At 42.0% G+C, this 22,660-nt stretch overlaps 1 protein-coding gene across 1 annotated transcript in view; it reads left to right on the forward strand.

Moving 5' to 3' along the window:
• Nucleotides 1-22,660, forward strand: part of CERS6 (ceramide synthase 6) — a 345,732-nt gene that overhangs the window by 177,287 nt on the left and 145,785 nt on the right. The window contains exon 4 of the mRNA XM_062187587.1: nucleotides 4,005-4,062. Coding sequence (XP_062043571.1) covers nucleotides 4,005-4,062 — 58 coding nt within the window. The remainder of the gene's footprint in view (nucleotides 1-4,004; nucleotides 4,063-22,660) is intronic.

Here is a 22,660-nt window from a genome sequence, read left to right on the forward strand (position 1 = left end):
CCTAAATCTGCTTTTCTGCAGCTGAAGATGCCAGGGTGAAAAAATTCTTCCCTTGCTTTTCAGTTGCCTCTTAAAGTAGCAGTCACAAGTGATGGGTGGGGGATTTCTACTGCTGCCTCGGAAAGTATCCTCACTTCATGACCGAAAGCCGTCTGGGGTTCTGACGGATGCAGACTTCTGCACCCGTGGACAAGACGGCATAAAGTGGAGAAAGAGAAATGTGCAAAGATGTCCTTCCTTCAGCTTGTTTCTTGTCTCTAATCACATTTTAAAATATATTTTTATTTTTCTGTTGTAAAAATTATTTCCTGATTCTAGCAATAAATTGGAGATCATACCTTCCCTTTTGTGGTCAGATGCACCTTTATTCCTCCCTCCCTCCCTCCCTCCCTCTGTCTGTCTCTCTCTCTCTCTCTCTAGATATGTTAGTCAAATTCAGGAGAGATTCTACCAGGAACTGGTGGCTAGCATTTAAAACGTAACTAGTATGATACTCCACAAATAAAAACGTCCTTTTTTGATGTTGTAAAATGTTTGAAAGTCTTCTTCCTGAAGATATTTTGTGCCTTGTAAATATTCATCACAAGTTGTTATTCAAATGATGGAGACATCAGTGTTCCTGTAATAGAGCCCATGTCTTAGGAAAACTGGGTCATTTTAGTGATGAAATGCCATGTAGATGCATAAGTGATAGTAGAAATTCCATTGACTTCTATAAAATGCACTATAAAACTGACTGATTGCCACTTACCAACAAGAGTATTAGACCTGAAGCAGTTGTTATAAATCACTTAATAAAAGAATTCCAAAATCAGTTGCTCCAGGAGCTAGAAAATGTGTGAAGTAGGCTGGTTCAGTACAAGAGGGAATAGGAGAGACTGGGGATTTACATACGTCACCAAATCCTTGAATCATCATTGTAGCACAAACCCACCCTCCCATTACCGAGATAGAACTGAGGTAAAAGGATGTCAACAGATTTGTTCAAAGTTAAGGGAACCTCTGTGTCTTCATGTAATTTTAGGGCCAAATGCAAAATAAAATGCTAGGCCCTGTGTTCAACAATGATTAAGAATTTTGAGATGGTGACAGCAAAGCATTAAGTCAAGCATGGGTCCCTGTGTGACTATACAAGCCACATCATGTCCATGAAACTATGCCTGGCTTTAATGTTTCATCTAGAATTTATACATCCAAACAGGAAGAAATCCATAGAAATTCTCAGCCACAACCCTGAAGAAATTGATGGTGGAAAAGGGGTGAAAATTAGATTGTTGTCTCTGATACTACAATAAGTAAACTTTCTTCACTCACAGGAGGGCTTTTACATGAGGTTTTAGAAACATTGAACTTATATATTGTAGCTTCTGTCGAGTCATTACGACTTCTTCAGTTTTTATTGTTTCTCCTTGATTTCAGGTTTTATGACTTAATAGTTGCGGACTTTTCAACCCCAAAGCTCAAAACTGTTCTCTGAATTCTAGTTCTGGCTTGGATTCCAAAATGTTTGAAAAGTTGGTTATCTCAGGAATGAATGTGCCCATGAAAGTCCGGAGGACACTCACGTCTCCCGTTGGATCTCACCCAGCTTTCCAAAGCCCCTTCCCGTTATTCTCTCCTCTCACTTAAATATAGCTGCCATTTCTTTCAGATAGCTTTGTACAGAACTTGAATCAATTCTCCAAATCACCTTTTATTTTTTTTTTTTTTTTTTTTTTTTTGACAGGCAGAGTGGACAGTGAGAGAGAGAGACAGAGAGAAAGGTCTTCCTTTTTGCCGTTGGTTCACCCTCCAATGGCCGCCGCGGTAGCGTGCTGCGGCCGGCGCACCGCGCTGTTCCGATGGCAGGAGCCAGGTGCTTCTCCTGGTCTCCCATGGGGTGCAGGACCCAAGGACTTGGGCCATCCTCCACTGCACTCCCTAGCCACAGCAGAGAGCTGGCCTGGAAGAGGGGCAACCGGGACAGGATCGGTGCCCCGACCGGGACTAGAACCCGGTGTGCCGGCGCCACAAGGCGGAGGATTAGCCTGTTGAGCCACGGCGCCGGCCAAATCACCTTTTATTTTTATCTTGAAATTTTCACATGCCTTATAACCCCTAAACTCAGTTTGCCTTTGGATGGACTGGCGCTGATAAGTCACCTTCTTCTTGTTTTTCTGTGTGATTTATAATCTGATGTACCTCTAACACCAAGACTGCAGGTGGGTTATTCAGTGAGAGCCAGCCAGCTTATAACGGCACAGTTATTCATACTCAGAAAGTGCAAGAAGCAAAATTGGGAATTGGGTACTAAGTAGACTAAGAGTTTGTCTTATATAAACATATGCACACACACATGTATCATATTAAAGAACATAAAATGTTCTCTTTATTTAAAACTTTAAAAGTTTTCCTCAATTAAAAACTAAGGCCCAACAGCTAGACCTACAGTTTGGAATGGCGTAAGATTGCCATGTACAGGTATAATTTAATGTTCCAGATTCTGTGCACTTTCCTTTAGGAACATCCACAAAGATATTGATAAATAGCTACTAAAGACAAAGAAGGGGTAGGCGTTTGGCACAGATGTTGAGAATGTGTGGGTTCATGCCTAGCTCCACTTTTTTTTTTAATTTATTTGTTTGAAAGAGTAAGTGAGAGAATGAGAAGCTTCTATCCTCTGGTTTACTCCCTAAAGGGCTACAACAGCCAGGGCTGAGCCAGACCAAATCCAAGAGCTTCTTCCAAGACTCCCACATGGGTAGCAGGGGCCCAGGCACTTGGGCCATCTTCTTCTACTGCTTTCCCAGGTACTTTAGCAGGAAGCTGCATTGGAAATGAAGATGCCTGGACTCAAACCAGCACCCTTATGCCAAAGGTAGTGGCTTCACTCGTTATGCCACAACGCTGGCTCCCTAGCTCCACGTCCGATTCTAGATTATTGCTAACGTGTACCCTTAGAGGCAGCAGTGATAGCTCAAGTACTTGGGTCCCTCCCACTCATGCAGGAGACCTGGATTAAGTTACAGGGTCCTGGCTTTGGTCTGGCCAAGCAGGCATTTGGGGAGTCATCAGCAAATGGAAGATCTCCATCTGTCTTTCTATCTCTCTGTCTTCCAAATATATAAATAATGTATGTTATATATAGAATAAATAAAAATTTATGAAAAGATAAAAAATGTCAAATATTAAGGTTTATATTTTTACACAAATATGAGCTATAGATATTTACTCAAAAGCTGAATCAGACAAATAATTCAAGACTATCTTATGTACCTTCATATCCTTTCAAGAATGATTAACAAGAAGAAAATTCCCATGTTGGGGAAATTCCATGTCAGGGAAAGAGAAGATGAGCAAACAGACAAATATAGTAATTAACTGAACAAAAAATTAATTTATGTTACCCATGCTCTAGGTTCCTAGACGAGGGCTTGGTAAGCTGAATCCAAAATTAGGTGCAAAACAATAAATGTGAATATCATAAAAATAATATAAGCCAATAAATTACATTGGTAACTTATATACCAGACCCACACTTAGACTTTCTCTCTGAAAGTGGGGATATATGTTTATGATTACTATACTAGTTAAAAAATTATAGAAGCGTTATGAGTGGGTGTGGGGCACTAGGAAGACAGGGAATAAAATATGTAGTTGGTAGTAGAATAGAATTGAGTTTGGATCCCAGCCCTAGGATTTCTAGCGTTGTATAACTGAGAAAGTCACTTAGTAAGGTTCAGTCTCAGTTTCTACACTTGCAAATGGTTGTGACTCAGGAGAAATAATTATAAGTGCTGAAAAAATCATGAGAGAGGTTAGGTTGTAAATGTAATGATTAATAGTGAAATGCTTACTATTAGCAATGCACATGAATGTATTTGTTCTGCTAACAGTTGCTTGTTAAGTTGAATCTCTGGTTGGCAGGAGCCGTACAAAAATGAACTTTTTTCTCCTTATCTATTTCAGAATATGCTGTGACATACATAAACTCGATGCCATATAATTTTTTTAACTTTCCGCAGGTGGAGATTTTCATTTTACCTTTACGTATTTACCTATGGAGTGCGGTTCCTGAAAAAGGTAGGCTCTGTCAAATTACTATATATAATTCACAGGAAATTTGAAGCCTATATGAAGTGAGTTCAAAAAATTCACAGAACATAGAATGGAAAGATAAGTTTATTTGGGTTCAAAAAATTTTTGAAACTTATGCATAGTTTTCTTATACATTTTCCCTGAAATTTTCTGAAGACCCCTCATTTCTCATGTATTTATGTATGACTACAGTAATACTTTAAACAATCTAACAGGTTTTCTAGAAACTATTTGTGTGTTATTGTTTACCTATAAAATATTTTCAGTTGATTCTATATAGTAGAACATTACAATGAAAGATATTGCTAACCCCGGTCTCCACTCTAGGTGGTTTTCAGAGCCTAAGGAAATCCATCTGTTGCTTTGAAAAAAGTTCTGTCAACACACAACTTGAAAACATCAGTTGTTGCAATGTATGTTATTACTACAACTTTCACCAGTAAAACTTATCTTACCGAGTTATTGACAGACCTAAACCAGTAGCTGGTGGAAAACTTAGTTCTTTTGTGGATTGTGTTTTCTCTGCTATTTTTCTTTGTTATCTCCCACATGAGCTGGGGTAACAGGATCTTTTTTTTTTTTTTAAAGATTTATCCATTTATTTGCAAGTCAGATCTACACAGAGAGAGGAGAGGCAGAGAGAGAGAGAGGTCTTCCATCCAGTGGTTCACTCCCCAATTGGCCGCAACGGCTGGAACTGTACTGATCTGAAGCCAGGAGCTTCCTCAGGGTCTCCCACGTGGGTGCAGGGGCCCAAAGACTTGGGCCATCTTCTACTGCTTTCCCAGGCCGCAGCAGAGAGCTGGATCGGAAGTGGATCAGCCAGGACCAGAACTGGTATCCCATATGGGATACCAGGGCTTCAGGCCAGGGCGTTAGCCGCTGTGCTCAGTAACAGATTCTATTAAAGTCATTCTTTATGGCTGCCATAGTCTTTTTTCTGGCTATTTCAATGTTTATAGGTTTCACAGGTTAAGCATCCCTCATCCAAAAATCCAAAATGCTCCGAAATGGAAAAGCTTTTTGAGCCAATTATCAGTGCTCATCTGGTAGAGTCTATGCAAGTATTTCAGAATCTGAAAACCCCTGAAATCTGGAAACACTCCTGGTCCCAAGCATTTCAGATAAGGGATATTCAACCTCCTATTTACAATTTGGGCTGCTTAAATTTGTCTCACAAAGACTTATCTCATAGTTGTTATGCACATTAACCATAATGATTTGGCTTAAGGTAGGAAATTTTTTTTAAATACCTTTTGCGTTAACCTCCAGAACAGTTATTTCTTACAAAAGTATTTTGAAAGTAGAGTATTGCCAAGTGGCATGCCTTACTGTAAATGTTCTTGTAAATATGGACATGAACATTTCTAATACATATCTTGCTTGGAAGGTGGGGAAGGTGGAACGTGAGAGCCAGGAGCTCCTTTGTGCCCTTTTCCCCAGGCCTGCTGGATATGGTCTCTTTTAGTTCTCATATGCAGGCGAAAGTGTAGCTGTCTGTCATTAGAAGAAAACACCTGCCATTTCACTGTGGTTTGCTGTATCCCTGAGCAAACAGAATAGAAGGAGAATAGTTCTATGCACCAGTCCTTGATGGGTTGATAGAAAGCCGTAAAAGGACTGGTCAATGGGGTGTTTGCTTGGAAACTGTTTTTCCTTAAAGTATATCTGTTTTCCACCTGCCTCTGGTTATAACAAATGCTTAAAAGGGGGGCGGTGGTGCAAAAAATGATAGCTAGAGTTTGTATTTCCTATTTTTTTATTTTTATTTTTAATTTATTTTTTTTGACAGGCAGATTTAGACAGTGAGAGAGAGAGAGAAAGGTCTTCCTTCTGTTGGTTCACCCCCCCAAATGGCTGCCACAGCCGGCGCTGTGCTGATCCGAAGCCAGGAACCAGGTGCTTCCTCCTGGTCTCCCATGCGGGTGCAGGGCCCAAGCACCTGGGCCATCCTCCACTGCCTTCCCAGGCCACAGCAGAGAGCTGGACTGGAAGAGGAGCAACCGGGACAGAATCCGGCGCCCCAACCGGGACTAGAACCCGGGGTGCCGGCGCCGCAGGCAGAGGGTTAGCCTAGTGAGCCGAGCCGTGGCGCTGGCCTGTTCTTCCTATTGATTAGCTTGTATTGGGGCTTGCTTTCTTTAGTGACATCTAAATGGCACTTGGTTTTGAAAGAGCCGCATAGCTCAGTCTTAGTCACAATGGAACATGGAAATGGGTCCTGACACAGATAGGAGGAGCCGTCTTCTGCAGGCGTCTCATTTGACAGCTGAGGAAGAGCTGTCCAAGGAGGATAGGTAGCATTCTGAAGGTCACACCGTGAGTTCATGAAAGACGGAAGCACGAGGTAAACATGCTGCAGTCTCTTTTCGAGTCTTTTCTCTGCTTCACCAGGCTTCCCTGACCTCAGCAGGACTTTCAAAGGCTTCTTTCTCTGGATAACTTAGCAAACTTGACCTAACAAAGTCATTATTGCAATTATAGAATTTTAAGTACTTTAGTAAATATTTTTTTAAAATGTTGTGGCCATTTGCAGAATGAACCAGCAGATGGAAGATCTCTCTATCTCTGTCTCTCTCCCCCTTTCTCTCCATCTTCTCCCCCCACCCCCTGTTACTGTGCCTTACAAATAAATAAATAGCTTTGAAAAGATTTATTGATTTACTTTAAAGGCAGAGTTAGAGAGAGAGAGAGAGAGAGAGAGAGAGAGAGAGAGAGAGGTCTTCTATCTGCTGGTTCACTGCCCAAATGGCCACTAGCAGGAAGCGGGACAGAAATGGAGCAGCCAGGAATCGAATACTGATTTGATGTGGGAAGCCAGCATTGCAGGCAACAGTTTCACCTGTTATGCCACAACACCAGCCCCAATAAATAAATCTTAAAAATATTTTCATCATCTTTCTTGGAGTCGACAGTCCTTGTATGTCTGTCCATCAAAACCAAGAGAAAAAATTATTATGGGTACAGCATCTGAAATAACAAAAATAAGGAACTTAAAATTTTCAGAGTGCCCTACATGTTTTGAAATAAGATACACACATTTCCGTTAGTATATAATAAATTTGTCTTTGTGTTCAGATTTTTCCAGAAAGTATAGTAGGAAAATTCTCAATAGCAGAGTAATGGACCAGTTAAGGGAGAGGCTATAGCTGCCCTTCACTGCCAATATATAAAATCTGTGTACTTAATATTAAGAGTAAGCATTTAGCCTAGCAGTTAAGATACTGGTTAATGTGCCCATTTCCCAGGGTCAGCATTGGTCCTGGCTCCTGGGCTTCTCATCTAGCTCCCTGCTGATGCACCTGGGAAGGCAGCAGAAAATACTTGTACTTGGGCTCTTGCCATCCACGGGAGAGACCAGGATGGAGTTTCTTAGTCCTGGCTTCACCCTGGTCCAGCCTTGGTCATTATGGCCATTTGGGGAGGGAAACAGTGGATGGAAGATCTTTCTCCCTGTCTCTCCTTCTCTTTCTTTGTCACTCTGCCTTTCAAATAAATTAATTAATTAAAAAAAAAAAAGTGCCGTGTCCCACATCACAGTACCTGGATTCAGTACCTGGATCCCACTTCTGACTTCAGTTTCCTGCTAATGCAGACCCAGGGAGGCAGCAGTGATGGCTCAGCTGGGCCCCTTCCACCCATGTAGGAAACCTGAGTTGATTTCCTGGCTACTGGCTTGAGCCTGGCCCAGCCCCTGCCCTCATGGACATTTAGGAGTGAGCCAGTGTTTGGGAGTGTGTGCTGTCTTTCTGTCTGCTTCTCTAGTTTGGATAGATAGATAGGTATACTTTTTTAATGTGGATTATTACATGGGCTGTTAGGAGTATGCCTGGACAACTTGTGTTCTGCTGCCTGTAGGTCAAGTGAACCTGCTATAGCTCATCTTCTAGGATGGATTAAATAAGTCTCCTTCTTACCTAAAAGCATAGGGAGGTGGACACTATTAGGCATTGCTCTTATGGACGTGTTAGAGAACTATTAAGTAAAGTTATTGCCAGCTTTAAGTAATTATAGAAGGTAAGCCTGACGAAGAGTCTGTTTCAGTGACAGCTGTGTAACTGTACCAGTGACTTTGCCCATAAATATGATTGGCAGAGATAGGTACCTTTGTGAAAGAAGACCCAGGATCGCTTAAGGTACTCCAGAGGCCTAGCATATGATGTACTCATACAGGTTAGCATATTTTCCTAGGTCCTGAAAGAAACCTCATATCAAGCCGTAAAAATTGAATAAGATAGCTTTCACTTACTGTTACCTTTTTATTTTTCATTTGAGGATCAACTTTCTATTAGGGAGAACTCTCGCTTTCTCTCTCTCTCTTTTTTTTTTTTTTTTGAGTTCCATGATGTGTTTTTAAAAATATATTGTAATAGGAAGATGATATAGATACATGTGTTACAGGGATTCAAGTGAACTTTTTTTATAATCTACATGCTAGGCTAATTATGAACTTTTTGACCATGTGGGACATTTTTCATGCATCCAGGTGCATGCAAATAATTAAAGGAGGCGTTGCTCAAGGTACACCTACACCTAACTTGTGAATCAGTCAGGGGCCCATTAGGCAATAGAAACCAGGAGCGTTATTTTAGGAGTGACTCTTACATAATAACCGTCAGCCAGGGGAACCACTCAGGCTGTTACTCAGAGTAATTGATCTGCCTGCCGACTGTTTACTACCAGTCTGTGATGAGGTAAAGAGCTGGCACCTGCATGTAAACCCACTCCCTGCGTGTCTTTGAGAGAGTCTGTTATAAAGAAAAGTCAGCAGTGTGCTTGGTGACGTAGGTAATCCACACTCTGGTGCAAGCTCCTGATGTGGGTGCAGACCAAGCACAACCATTTCAAGGACTGGCCCTCATCCATTCGCACTGCCCTGAGGTATCATGGCACTGTTCTCGCTCAGAGGACCAGGGGATTGCAGGAAAAGGTTCAGTTATAGGAACCTAGACGCTCAAAGGAAGAGCAGGGAGCCAGATAAGGCTTCTGAGAAGGAAACAGTGATCAGCTGGTGTCTTGGGAGAAACACAGAGAGGCTGGCCTGGGAATGCAGAAGAGCTGCAAACTGGAACCAGCTGTTCCTGCGGAGTGAAGATGTACTGCAGGGGATGATGGCCAGAACTGGAGGCCAGGCAGAAAGGATCGAGTTCCAGCTTCCCCTTGCAGCCTCGCCGCCTTTCCCTGGTGCTCTCCAGAGGCCAAACTCAGCAGCGCACCAACTCCTTAGAGCCAACAGAAGCCCCAGCTCTGAGGCTGAGAGCAGCAGCACAACACTAGCCTGACTGTTCCTGTACATTCCACGTGCTCTGATAATGTGCTGCGATTCACTTTATTACACTGGTAAACATGCTGGTGTCCACTGCCGTGTCAACCTCATGACTGACTACTGGGTGAAAATCCGCGGTTGGAAAATACCCCGCTAGACTGAGCCCTCCACTCATTCCCTCAGCCCTTATGAATCTGACGTGAACTCAGGTGTACAGCCTTTCATTGTTCACAGGTTGTGCTTTTCAAAGGTCAACCAAAAAATGTCATAGGCTGTTCCCTTGGTGTCATGCTTCTAGATGTTCTCTTCTGCTTATAGCTTGGAATCTTTCTGAAATAGAAACAAGGTTGTCATTCTTTTGCCTATTTTGAGAGTGGAAATTAAATTTTTCGAGCCATTAGAATGTGTGTACATTTAAAATTTTGGGGTTTTTTTTATGCCTTTAAAAAAATCTTGAACTAGCTTGGGCTGTCACTTGAGGAGACTTGAAATTTAGTTTCACCTGTGAAAATGTTCTTTAAGGGGCCAGCACTGTGGCTCACTTGGTTAATCCTCCGCCTGCGGCACCAGCATCCCATGTGGGCGCCGGTTCTAGTCCCAGTTACTCCTTTTCCTATCCAGCTCTCTGCTGTGGCCTAGGAGGGCAGTGGAAGATGGCCCAAGTGCTTGGGCCCTGCGCTTGCATGGGAAACCAGGAGGAAGCACCTGGCTCCTGGCTTCAGATAGGCACAGCACCAGCCGTAGCAGTCATTTGGGGAGTGAAGCAACGGAAGGAAGACCTCTCTCTCTGTCTCTCACTGTCTAACTCTGCCTGTCAAATTTTTAAAAAGTTCTTAAGAAATGCACATGACATAGAATACCAACACGGGAAAAGACCGTAAAGACCAGCTGTCTCAAGGCTCTCACTTCAGAAAAGGAGATACAGCAGCAGCAGAATGAAGTGACTTGCCTGAGGCAAAGCTAGAAGCCCGTTTTATGGGCGGTAGACTCTCTAAGTCAGGTCAGAAAAAGAAAAAAAAAAAACTAAGTTTCAAAAGCTAACAGTTTACATGATAATAATTTTATTCTTGGTAAGTTGACCTTACTCATTAAGAATTAAAGTTCACATTAATATAGAAGAACATTCCATTAGAAATCAAGATTGAGGGTTCAGTCTTGATTCTGCCGGCTATGCTTCATGGACCTTTGCTCTCCGAGGCATTGTTTTCCCCATCTGTAAAATGGGACAGTAATGCTTGTCCTGACTCTGTAAGCTTGTACAGGAAGGAGTGCACTGCAAACGTTAAAGTACTTTGAAATATCAGGCATATCAAGTGCTCTGGAATATGAGACACTAATTATTATTGATCAAGAGATGGGCTCTGCTGGGAATGGTGAATGCCTAAGTCTACTATAATCCCTTCACATGAAAATTTAAACACTGAATTTCTGCTGCCTCCTCATCAGTAAAGTTCCTTGGGGTGGGGAGGCCCTGATATTAGGAAACAGGCAGACTTTCTGGAACAACAATGACCTGGAATAACTTCAGGAAGTTCTTCAGTGCCGCCGCTCATCGCATTTTCCGTTCTCGCTGCTACCCGTGTCTACCTTCTTGCATATTTTCTGATTCCCTTCATACCGTTCATTTGTCCTGTTCTGTTTTCCTGCTGTATTGGCTTGCAGCTGGCATTGCACTTGAGAGCATTCTTAGGCCGGTGAGAAAATCAGAATAACGTGACACAGTGAGGGCCCTGAAGAGGGAGTCGGAAGGCCTGGGTATGAGAGCTGATTCTCCCATTAATCAGCTCTAGGACCTTATGTTTTTAATCTCTGGGAATTTCATTTCTTCACTTCTAAAATAAGTAATGTGGGCTAACACACCACCTTCCCAGTTCATAATTCAGTGAAGAATTTGAAATGGCAATAGCCATGGTACACTTAGAAGGCAGCATGATGATGTAGAAAAATCATAAATATGTCCAGATATTTTGACCTGGAAGTTGAGTTCCTGTGAATTCATTGTGAGGGAATAATCATAAAGGAGCATAAAACATGTATGTGTAAAGAAGTTTATTATGACTTACATAATTAAATTTACATATATAGAGTCTAAAATAGCAAATCTGAATCAAAACTTAAAACTCCAGTGTCTAATATTAATAAAGATATTAATATAATATATATAATATATAATTAGTGATTAATCTGATTAAAATATTATTATCAAGTGACAAGATAGCATGTAATCATTTAAAAGTAATAACATGGGGCTCGTGCTGTGGTATAGTGGGTAAAGCCACCACCTGCAGTGTAGGCATCCCATGTGGGTGCCGGTTCGAGTCCCGGCTGCTCCTCTTCTGATCCAGCTCTCTGCTGTGGCCAGGGAAAACAGTAGAAAACAGCACAAATACTTGGGCCCCTGCACCCACGTGGGAGACCCTGAGAAAGCTCCTGGCTCCTGGTTTCGGATCGGCACAGTTCCAGCTGTTGCAGCCAATTGGAGAGTATATCAGCAGATGAAAGACCTCTCTCTCTGCCCCTCATTCTCTCTCTCTGTAACTCTGACTTTTAAATAAATAGATAAATCAAAAGAAAAAGAAGAAGAAGATGGCCCAAGTCCTTGGGCTGCTGCGCCTGCATGGGAGACCTGGAAGAAGCTTCTGGCTCCTGGCTTTGGTCTGGACCAGCCCTGGCCCTTGAGGCCATTTAGGGAGTGAACCGGCAGATGGAAGACCTCTCTCTGTAAACCCCTCCTTTCAAACAAATACATTTTTAAAAATGCTTATTATAACTGTATGTGAAACTAATAAACTCATTGTGATGATTATATTTATAAATAAATGAAAGCAAAAGATAAAAATGAAAACTTTTCAGAGAGATATAAATATGGATAATTTTTTTCAAGTTATCTTTATTACTTTATTTTCTGTTAAACAAAATTAACCCTAGGATGTAGGAATTAGAATGGAAATGACAATTCAAAAATTTATGTATACTTGTGTTGTAACAGCATAAGGTTGTGGATTCTGAAAAAAGAAAATGAAAATTTAAATCTGGATTCTCCTTAGACGGGAAAGAAATATGAAAGCTTGGTGAGAAGCATGCAGCTGTTCCTGTTTATCTGAGCCTCGCTGCCCTGGCCTTTGGCTTTCTCCTAGAGTTCCCTCTGTGTGCTTGCAGTGCTCAGATGCCTCAAAATGATCCTGTGCTAGGCTTTCGCAGGAGCTTCGCGGTCTCTTACGTGACTCTGATGAGATTCAAGCTCTGTTTGCATAGAAGATGCACATGATCTGCATTAGGAAATAGTTTGGAATTCTTCCTCCCACATAGTATTTTAGAAATTCTTTTCGGGCGTGCGCCATGGCTCACTTGGTTAATCCTCCGCCTGCAGCACCAGCATCTCATATGGGTGCTGGGTTCTAGTCTCCACTGCTCCTCTTCCAGTCTAGCTCTCTGCTGTATCCCGGGAAGGTAGTGGAGGATGGCCCAAGTGCTTGGGCCCTGCACCTGCATGGGAGACTGGAAGGAAGCACCTGGCTCCTGGCTTCGGATTGGCACAGCACCGACCATAGCGGCCATTTGGGAGTGAACTAACAGAAGGAAGACCTTTCTCTCTGTCTCTCTCTCTCACTGTCTGTAACTCTACCTGTCAAATAAAAATAAAATAAAATGATAAATTCTTTTCTTCGGGCCACGTTGTGTTGCAGCTGGCTAAAGCTACCACCTGCAGTGCCCAGCATCCCACATGAGCGTCAGTTCAAGCCCCAGCTGCCCTCTTTCGGATCCAGCTTCCTACCCGGGAAAGCAACAGAAGATGACCTAAGTGCTTTGGCCCCTGCCACCCACATGAGAGGCCTGGATGGACTCTGGGCTCCTGGTTACAACCTGGTCCAGCTCCAGCCATTGTAGCCCTCTGGGGAGTGAACCAGAACATGGATAATCTCTTAAAAGAAAAATTCTTTCTCACCAAAAATAAATAATAAAATAATTTCTTCCTCTTTTGGAATGGGACAATGATTTGGAAACACTATTAGCTTAGAGCATAGCTAGGATGACATTCTGATCACTGATGGCAAAATCCTAAGAATGAAAGCCATATCGTATACCGAGTATTCACCACTAGGCCAAGCAGGATGCTGGTCCCTTCTCATTCCTTTCTTACATGTTGTACAACAGAACTCCTCATCCTTGTGAATGAAGAAATCAAGGCTTACAAAGGACCTGTAGTTTGTGCAAGGTCACATACCTAGTCAGTGAGAGAGCTGAGGTATATATTCGGATACTTTGGCTCTGTGACCTACTGTGTCAGCCTTTGGTTCTGACTCAAAAGAACTGCTGAGCTGATAAGGATAGAACAGTCAACAGGAAAAAGCCAGCACTCTTTCTGATAACTCTTATTTTACAGAGTTAAACTTACTGAGGACATTTGAAAGACCCAAATTAAGAACTATACTTGCTTTCTTTCTTTATTTCCAATAGAAGTCACACTGGCAAAGCTGACTCTCTGCTTGCTGCTTTCTTAATATTTTTGTATCGCATTAGAAATCATCTCCTCATTTCCAGACTGTATATAGAAATGACTTTTTTTTGGTAAAGATTAATTTATTTGAAAGTCAGAGTTACACAGAGAGAAGGAGAGGCAGAGAGAGGAGAGATTTTCCATCTGCTGGTATACTCCCCAGTTGGCTACAATGGCTGGACTGCGCCAATCCGAAGCCAGGAGCTTCTTCTAGGTCTCCCACATGGGTGCAGGGGCCCAAAGACTTGGGCCATCTTCTGTTGCTTTCCCAAGCCATAGCAGAGAGCTGGATCAGAAGAGGAGCAGCCGGGACTCAAAGCAGTGCCCATATGGAATACCAGCACTGCAGGCAGTGGCTTCACCTGCTGCTCCACAGTGCCAGCCCCTAGAAATGTCTTTTTCCACAAACAAAGGATAATTGTCTTCTCTCCTATGCCATACATTTACTTTCTGTGATGTGATTGACAAGCCGTTAATATACTATTCACAGTTAGTAAGTTGATAGGGACAACTTAGGATTTTGTTCATTTCCAAAAACTTAGATGAAATTGTTCACTGCCTAGGATACACTAAACTTGTTTGGATGATAAAAGACATTTCATCAGCACTGAGGTTTAATGAGGTGCAGTACTTCAATTTTGTTTATATAAAACTTTCTCCAAAGACTTGAGAAGCCTGTTTGTCTGCACTGTGTTCAGCCTGTGTATCGAGAGAGTGACGTTTCCCGCTGGCAGCTTTCTGCAGGCAGTGAGGCAGGAAGACTTCAGACTCCAGGAAGCTGAAATGGAGCTTTTGTAGGGCAGTCGTGGCGCAACTGGTGGCTGCCACCTTTTGAGTGATACTTGCTTGTCTGCAATTATATGAGAGGATTTCTTTTTTCTTTTTGTTTTTTAGAGGATAAACTCTTTATATTTAAAAAAAGATTTATTTACTTATTTGAAAGTCAGAATTTATATATATATATATATATATATATAGAGAGAGAGAGAGAGAGAGAGAGAGAGAGAGAGAGAGGAATTTCATTTGCTAATTCACTCTCCAGATGGCCACAGCAGTCAGGGTTGATAACCCTGATCCAAGCCAAAGCCAGGATCCAGTACCTTCATCTGGGTCTTCCACATGAATAGCAGGGGCCCAAACACTTGAGTCATCCTCTGTTGGCTTCTCAGGCAAATAGCAGGGAGCTGGATTGGAAGTGGAGCAGCCAGTACCTGAACCAGCGCCCATATGGGATGCTGGCATCATAGATGGTGACTTCACCTGCTATGCCACAAGGCCAGCCCACATATGAGAGGAATTCAAAGAGCTTGTGGGAAAATGAGACTAAAAGATAACTTTAAAATGTTGAAAACCATGCTTATTTGTCATAATATGCATTTTCCTTGAATTTTTTTAAAGATTTATTTATTTTATTTGAAAGGCAGAGGCAGAAGCAGAGAGAGAGAGAGAGAAAGGAAGGGAGCGAGGGAGGGAGGGGGGAGGAGGGAGGGAGGGAGGAAGAGAGGAGATCCAAAGCCAGGAACCAGGAGCTTCTTCTGGGTCTCCCAGGCAGGTGCAGGGGCCCAAGCACTTGGGCCATCTTCTACTGCTTTCCCAGGCCATAGTAGAGAGCTGGATCAGAAGTGGAGCGGCTGGGATTTGAACTGTCGCCCATATGGGATGCCAGCACTGCAGGCGGCGGCTTTACCCACTATGCCATAGCGCCAGTCCTCCTTGAATTTTTGAAGACCCATCATACAAGGGTTTCTGGATGGGCACTTTGTCAAGTAATAAATCTTATCCTTTCAGATCACTTTTAATATAACAGCTTTGTAGAAACTGTGAAAAGAAAGAACAATGAACTTACATTTCAGAGCCTGCCAAAATAACCCTCATTTAACCATTAATAAACAATCATCTAAAAGCATAAGCTTCCACTTCTCAAAAGTTCAGGGCTGAACTTGACTGTGAAGAATATTCATCCTCATCTATACACTGAGACAAAGCCACCTTTATGGGCTCCCTTTGGTTGTGGGCAGACACGCAAGTTCGTATTCATCCCTTCCCCACAGGGGACCAGAAAATTGGTTACTCACTGAAGAGTTCAGATAATTTGATATGAAATAGGGATCCACATATCAAAATCTGTACCTGTGCCTTCACTGAGTCATCACCAGGACTCCTCTGACACTCAAAGAAAAGTCAGACACTGAATTCAACAGTGAAAGACTTACTCATATTCGGGTATATTTTAAGGAAGTCTGAGATCTATTGGTTTTCACATCGAGTGATCACCATATAAAGCATTTGCCTCATCAGCAACAGTAATGAAGCAGGTGTTCTGTGCTTAAATGTAACAGCTCTCAGGGGTGGGTAGTGAGATGGCCTACTTCTGCTTGTGAGACCAGAGTGCCTTCTCTACAGGGCAAGGCCTAGGGTTGTCTGGCTGTGTTTGCGGTGGGAGCAGGAGTACTTAAAACAGGTACTTATTGTGGAACAGAACAGCAGGTGTCCAGACTCCGGCAGCTTATGCTCTTATTATAGCTCTTGTGTGTGGTTCCAGAGAGATTCTACTTCAAGCATTGTCTGGTACTGGGTCTGCTCCAGTGCACTGCAAGTTGGGATGCATGACTTGGTGTTTATATTTTCTCTGTCCTTTTTATTTTTTTTCACTTCCCTTTTCCTTTATTAATGCACATGGCAATAGGTCTGCCTGGCAGGGCCCCATGGTCATTGTCTTGGATTTGTTAAGTCAAAGTCTTGTGAGATCAGTCACCTTGGAGTGACTATTCCAAAGCACAGAGAAGACAGATATTTTGAGCTCAAAGAATTTAGGCTTTCATAAGGAAGTGAACAATGAAAAGGATAAAATAACTTTCTTGGGGAAAGGGGACAGCGGACAGCTTGCTGGAGCGAGTGCTAGAGATGTTCCTAGTACGGCTAATGGGGAGATAAGTGTATAATATGCCTATGCAGACAGCCCAGAATGTCCATGCCTGCACACTAGCCTTCTCGAAGTTGTGCTTCAGTAAAAGATAAAATTAAAATAATGGTCTCTGATAATCCAGTAGTGCCATGGAAGCCGGTCTCTGCATGTGTCAAGTGGAAATGTGTGCACAAGGCATTTAAGACTCAAAAGGCTATGACTTAGAGGGCATTGCTCTCAGCATTGCTTCTCAGAGCTTCTGCTCATTAATGATGGGAACTGCTGATTGCCCTTCGATTGTCCATTCTTTATCTGCTGAGCACCTAGCCTGTGACAGCAATTATTCCAGGCATCTTGGATGAAACAGTCAGCAAGGCAGCCTGAGCACAAAGCTGATGTTATCACTGCTCTTCTTTTCCCTGGCATCCTCAGAAGCACAGGAATTTAATTCAACTTAACTGACAGGTATTAAGCGTCTACGCACACGGCCTAGCAGCAGATAGGAGAGAGGGAAAGCGTGCTTCTTGCCTTCAAGGCCCTTGTAATCTAGTGGAGGAGTTTAGATCGTCTGTGTTTATGCTGTGAGGTTTTGTAGTCAGTGGAATGTTGCTTTAAGGAGATTGGACTCTGTGGCCAAAGAGGGCTTAGTTCTTCTGCATGTCCCTGCTGTAAAGATACCACGTGGTGTCAGTGAGGAAAGAACATCCTTCCTTGTCCTCCTGCCTGGCCCCAGTCTGTGGTCTCTCATTAACTCATGGCTCCACCTCTCCCCCATGTCTTTGCTCAGTTGATAAGAGAACAGCAAAGAATCATTTCAGTGCCTTCCTCCCACCCACTTGGCCCCATCCATTTATGAATCGCTGTGAAATTCCTGGCCAGCAAGCTTGACCTTGCTGTCCCCATTGCTACTACATCCCTTTAGCAAGCAACGGTGATTGCTCCCTTGTAGTCCCACTTCACTCTTCTAATCTTCCTCACTTTCAAAATCCAAGTGGGTACCATACCTACTAGAAATGTCATCTTCCTTTAGATTTTCTTTCAATTAAGCTGTTTTGATCAGTTTAACAGACTCACTTATTCTTGAAGCATCTGCCTTGGCTTCCTGTGGAAACCACAACATACAAAATACCCAACTCTCCCCATCCCTCCCCACCCTGGAAATTAACACCTTTGACAAAGGCAAACACAGGCTTCTCATGGCCTGTCCCAGGCCACCTTTGTCATGGCTACCGCCACCTCTACTTAGGTATATCACTTCCATCCTCCAAGCTCAGGTTCCTCACAGATCCCCCTCTTCATGGCACACCTATAACTTAAAGCCCTTTAAAAATCTGCTCCCGTGCATATATTGCAAGGGCATACTGAATACACGTAAAGCACCTAGTTTGGTTGCCAAGCCATGGGAGGTGTTCACTAGTAGAAATTATCACTAATAGAAATCATCACTACTACCACACACTATCATTCAGTACTTAAGTAGGAAGTGTAGTATCTGTGTGCTTTCATCTCAAATCTGTTTTCATTTGGTAAGCTACTCAAAGCAGAACCTCTGTACCCCTGTGAACTTTCCCATAGTGCTTGATATCCTGCCAAGAATGTAGCGGATAGTTCACAAAAACTTGAGTGATGAAATCAAAAACATGCCACTTCACTATTTAGTAATATATTTATGTGGAATTCTAAACTCATCTCATTATTTGTGGTTAACCTGTTTCCCAGTAGTATTGTGCATGGAGTTTATAGTGAAAGTTAAATAAATTAAATTGCTCTCTTTGAACTGGCCTACCTCTTCCTCCTGTATGACTAGGACATCTAACCAGACCTACCCTTAGAAGTCTAGTTCTGAATTGTTGGATGGGGATTTCCAATATTTATCTTATGTCTAATGAAGTGCACATGTGTGTGTATGTGTTTGTGTATGTGTGTATGCGTGTGCATGTGTGCGTGCAGGTTTCTGATTAGTGAAGCTGTGATGTATTGTCACAATCCCACTACCACTAAGAAGTGACTAAAGGATGCTTCATGAGGACTGCTTAAGGGATTCCATTTCCATAGTGTTAACTCTGACAGAGTAATCAAGGAGCAACAAACTGATTCTTCAGTCCTAACACTGGGAAAGCAAGTGTTCTCCAATTCTTGGTGCAGTACAGTGGAACTTCAGAGTAGGGCATAATCACTTCACACTTCACTTTCCCTTCCTGTCTAGAATAGTGCCAAGACTTGCATTACCCCAGACCCTTAATTGGTGATAATCTAGAAATTGTCTCTATAGTGACTGGGATGCCAGGGGCCTTCAGTAACTGCAGCACAAGTAAACATTGTTTCTGCAGGCAGTAACCCTGTTGTGAGTTGGCAGCATCGCCCTTGTTTGTGTGTGTTCCTCTCCATAGCAGAGCCAGTCTTAGCAGATTAAGAGTAACTGATAACATGTCATAACATAAAGTTTAACAGTATCCATGATGTTCAATAATGGCAGAAAAATTATACTTGGCACCAGCTATTCAATATGAAAGGGTGGAGATAAAGACTAGACTTGAGTGTGCTGTGTGTGTGTGTGCATGCCCACATATGCATGTCATTGGTATGTGAAACATAGGAGCAAAGTGAAAGCAGGTATTTCTTCATATCAGCCCCCTCATCACCACCTCAGTTGTTTCCTTAAGCTAGTGGTTGAAATTGTACAGAAATTCATAAAGTGGTGCTTTGCTAATCAGCTTGATTTCACTTGGATTATGAAAAAAGGGCTGTGTAAAAACAAAATTACTAAATGCTGTGGGATGTACCTTGGGTGGGGTCCTGTCAACTTGATTCATAAGGAATTTTTTTTTCTAGGCAGGAAATGATTTCCCACTTGCTTTTCCCTGTCAGTAGGTTCTATAACCTCAGAAAATGGACTTCTCTAGTTGATTTTTATGTATTACAAGAAGTGTTGATTAGCATGATGTGTTGTCAAAAAAGAATAGCAAAATTCTGATTATTGAACACTACAACAAGAAAGCACACGGTCTCATAGCTTATTTATCACAACTTTTATGATCCTTTAGATAGGAATGTAGAAGAGTTTAGGTTTGTTTTTTTTTTTTTAACTTTTATTTAATGAATATAAATTTCCAGTGTACAGCTTATGGATTACAATGGCTCCCCCCCCCCACAACCCCCCCCACCCGCAACCCTCCCCTCCCCCGCTCCCTCTCCCCTTCCATTTGCATCTAGATTCATTTTCAATTCTCTTTATACACAGAAGATCAATTTAGTATAAAGATTTCAACAGTTTGCACCCACACAGAAACACAAAGTGAAACATACTGTTTGAGTACTAGTTATAGCATTAAATCACAATGTACAGCACATTAAGGACAGAGATCCCACATGAGGAGCAAGTGCACAGTGGCTCCTGTTGTTGACCCAACAAATTGACACTCTAGTTTATGGTGCCAGTAACCACCCTAGGCTGTCGTCATGAGTTGCCAAGGCTATGGAAGCCTTCCAAGTTTGCCGACTCTGATCATATTTAGACAAGGTCATAAAAGACAGAGTGAGGATAGTAACCAATGATCCTAAGAGTGGCATTTACCAGGTTTGAACAATTATACAGCATTAAGTGGGGATGAGGACCATCAGTACACACATGTGGGAGTAGAGCCATTGGTGGTAGAGGTTATGATTACAAAGGAATGAGGCCCAAGTGCACTAGACAGGGTCTAGAACAAAGGACAGAGTCATTATTAGAGGAGCTAAGAAAGGTGCTAAGCTACAATTAAGTTTTCTGATTGAGAGGCAAATAGAACCTGATAGAAGGGGCTTGATAATAATCTGGTGGGCTTTAGGCCTTGTAAGTTAAGAGGCCCAGACCTATCTATCTCTTCACATGGAGTATATCCTAAGGGAGGTGTGAACCTCCTAGGGGAAGGCACTCTGTTGACTTTCATTACTTGGCTGGCCTGGGAGGAGAGCTGGCCAGGTAAAGGCAGGGGGCATCTCTAACAAGAAATTTACAGTTCTGCCTGCAATGTTGCTGACCCTACTTGACGATCCCCTCAGCTGCAGTGGTCACTTTGGAAGTTGGGCTAAGTGAAGGGCTTTTCAGCTTAGAGCCAATAAGATCTGTGGCTCTGACCTGGGCATCCTTCGACTCCAGGGCAGGTCCATTTCCAGTGATCCAACTCTTGGCAGAGCTGCCAGGGCTCTTCACAAGCTGACTTCTGCTGAAGCCCAGGCTTACCACTTTGAAAGCCACTGCAGTGGACTGGCCTGTTGGGTCTCCTTGAGGGCAGATCACTGTACAGATCAGCCATTAATAGGTCTGCCACCCATTGCTTCTGATGCCTAGCTTTCTTTTCCTCCTGGTTTGTGTTAAAGCAGACCAGAGGATGCAAGTCAAGGGAGTGCCCGTTTCCCATCTCTAATCTTCGGTGGCCTGAACTACAAGTCTATAGTCACAGGCATGTTCTGTAGTAGTTTTTCTAAGGTAGACAATGCCCATGAGGAAAATTATATTCTCACTTTAAAACTTTCTTTCCCTTTTGTCTGAAAGGGAGGTTTTTTCTACTTACTGTATACTTCGCTGATGGTGAAGTGAATCTAGCTATGAGATTATTATTTGAGTTCTTATTTTGGCTATGCTATTGCAGAAAAATGTTAGCCATCTCTTTTATAAGGTCTAAAGATTAAATTGTGCATCCTACAGATTCCTTCATAATAGAATTAGTTTCCTACCTTGAAGAGAATAGAGAAATGAAAGAACAAGTTGGGCTTAGAATAGAGAAATGAGGGAGCAACTCCTAGATCGCTTGCTGACAATAGCAATATCACATGAATACTTTCATGTTTCAACCATTAGATGACAACTTAAGAAAACATTTACCAGAAGGTCCAATGCCTTCTATAAATTTTAAGAATCATGTATTTGAAAACACCTCTTAAATATCTAACATGGTGTAGTTTGTTTAACCAGTAAACTTAAGCACAACCATCTAAAATGTTTTTAGTTTCTTTCTACCAACAAGTATAAAACATATGATACACAGATTCAGTTCCCACAAATTAAAATGTATCTTTGATTGATTTTAGCAGCTTAAATTTATGGACAATCTTATCTATAAGCCATTTAAAATAAAACTCTTAATAAAATTTCCCCATGTGGACATACAATATGTACACACATATAATATAGCATAATAGACCAATATAGCAATTTTAATAATAGCTTTTAAAATCTTTAACTCTTTTTGTAGATTGCCAATTGATTTGAATTGCTTTTTCTTTTTAGTAACCTCAGTTAACCATACTTTCTCTCAGTTGGTACTGTTAATACATTATTGGCTTCATCTGTTTACAGAGCCATCCCAAAGTACTGAATACAATAAAAGTGGCTGGAAAAAGTCCATAGGAACCTATAGGAGGACAGCTAAACACAGAACCAACAACACGCTTTAGTTTTATGAGCAGCAGATCATATATAACTGTGGATGACAAAAGACTTTAAGTCGCCATGTTTAAAATTATAAACTCATCAACCAAGAAGAGGCACTTGCTTACTTCACAGTATTTTTGAAAGCACCTGTAGGATTTTACAAGTATTTAACCCTTTAAGAATCTGGGGCTTTCTCATTAAGATAACTATCATGTCTAGTAACACAAGATCATTAGACTTTTTAATTCTCAAACATTTGTATTAATAGCGTTTTCCATTATAGAAACTTAAAGTCTGGTACCACATCATATCTTGACAGTACTTCTAATATACTCCAAATAGACTGATTAGTTGGTGTCTCTATAAGATGAGAGACATAGGTCCTTTGATTTTTTCAGTTGGGCCCAAACTGGAAAAACCAAAGTCCAGGATTTACTGGAAATTTTAGAGACCAGATTGTTTGAAACTTTGATTTTTTGAATGCCTGTCAAGAATGCCAAG

Source organism: Lepus europaeus, chromosome 1 (genome assembly GCF_033115175.1).
Source record: "Lepus europaeus isolate LE1 chromosome 1, mLepTim1.pri, whole genome shotgun sequence".
In the NCBI taxonomy this organism is placed as follows: Eukaryota; Metazoa; Chordata; class Mammalia; order Lagomorpha; family Leporidae; genus Lepus; species Lepus europaeus.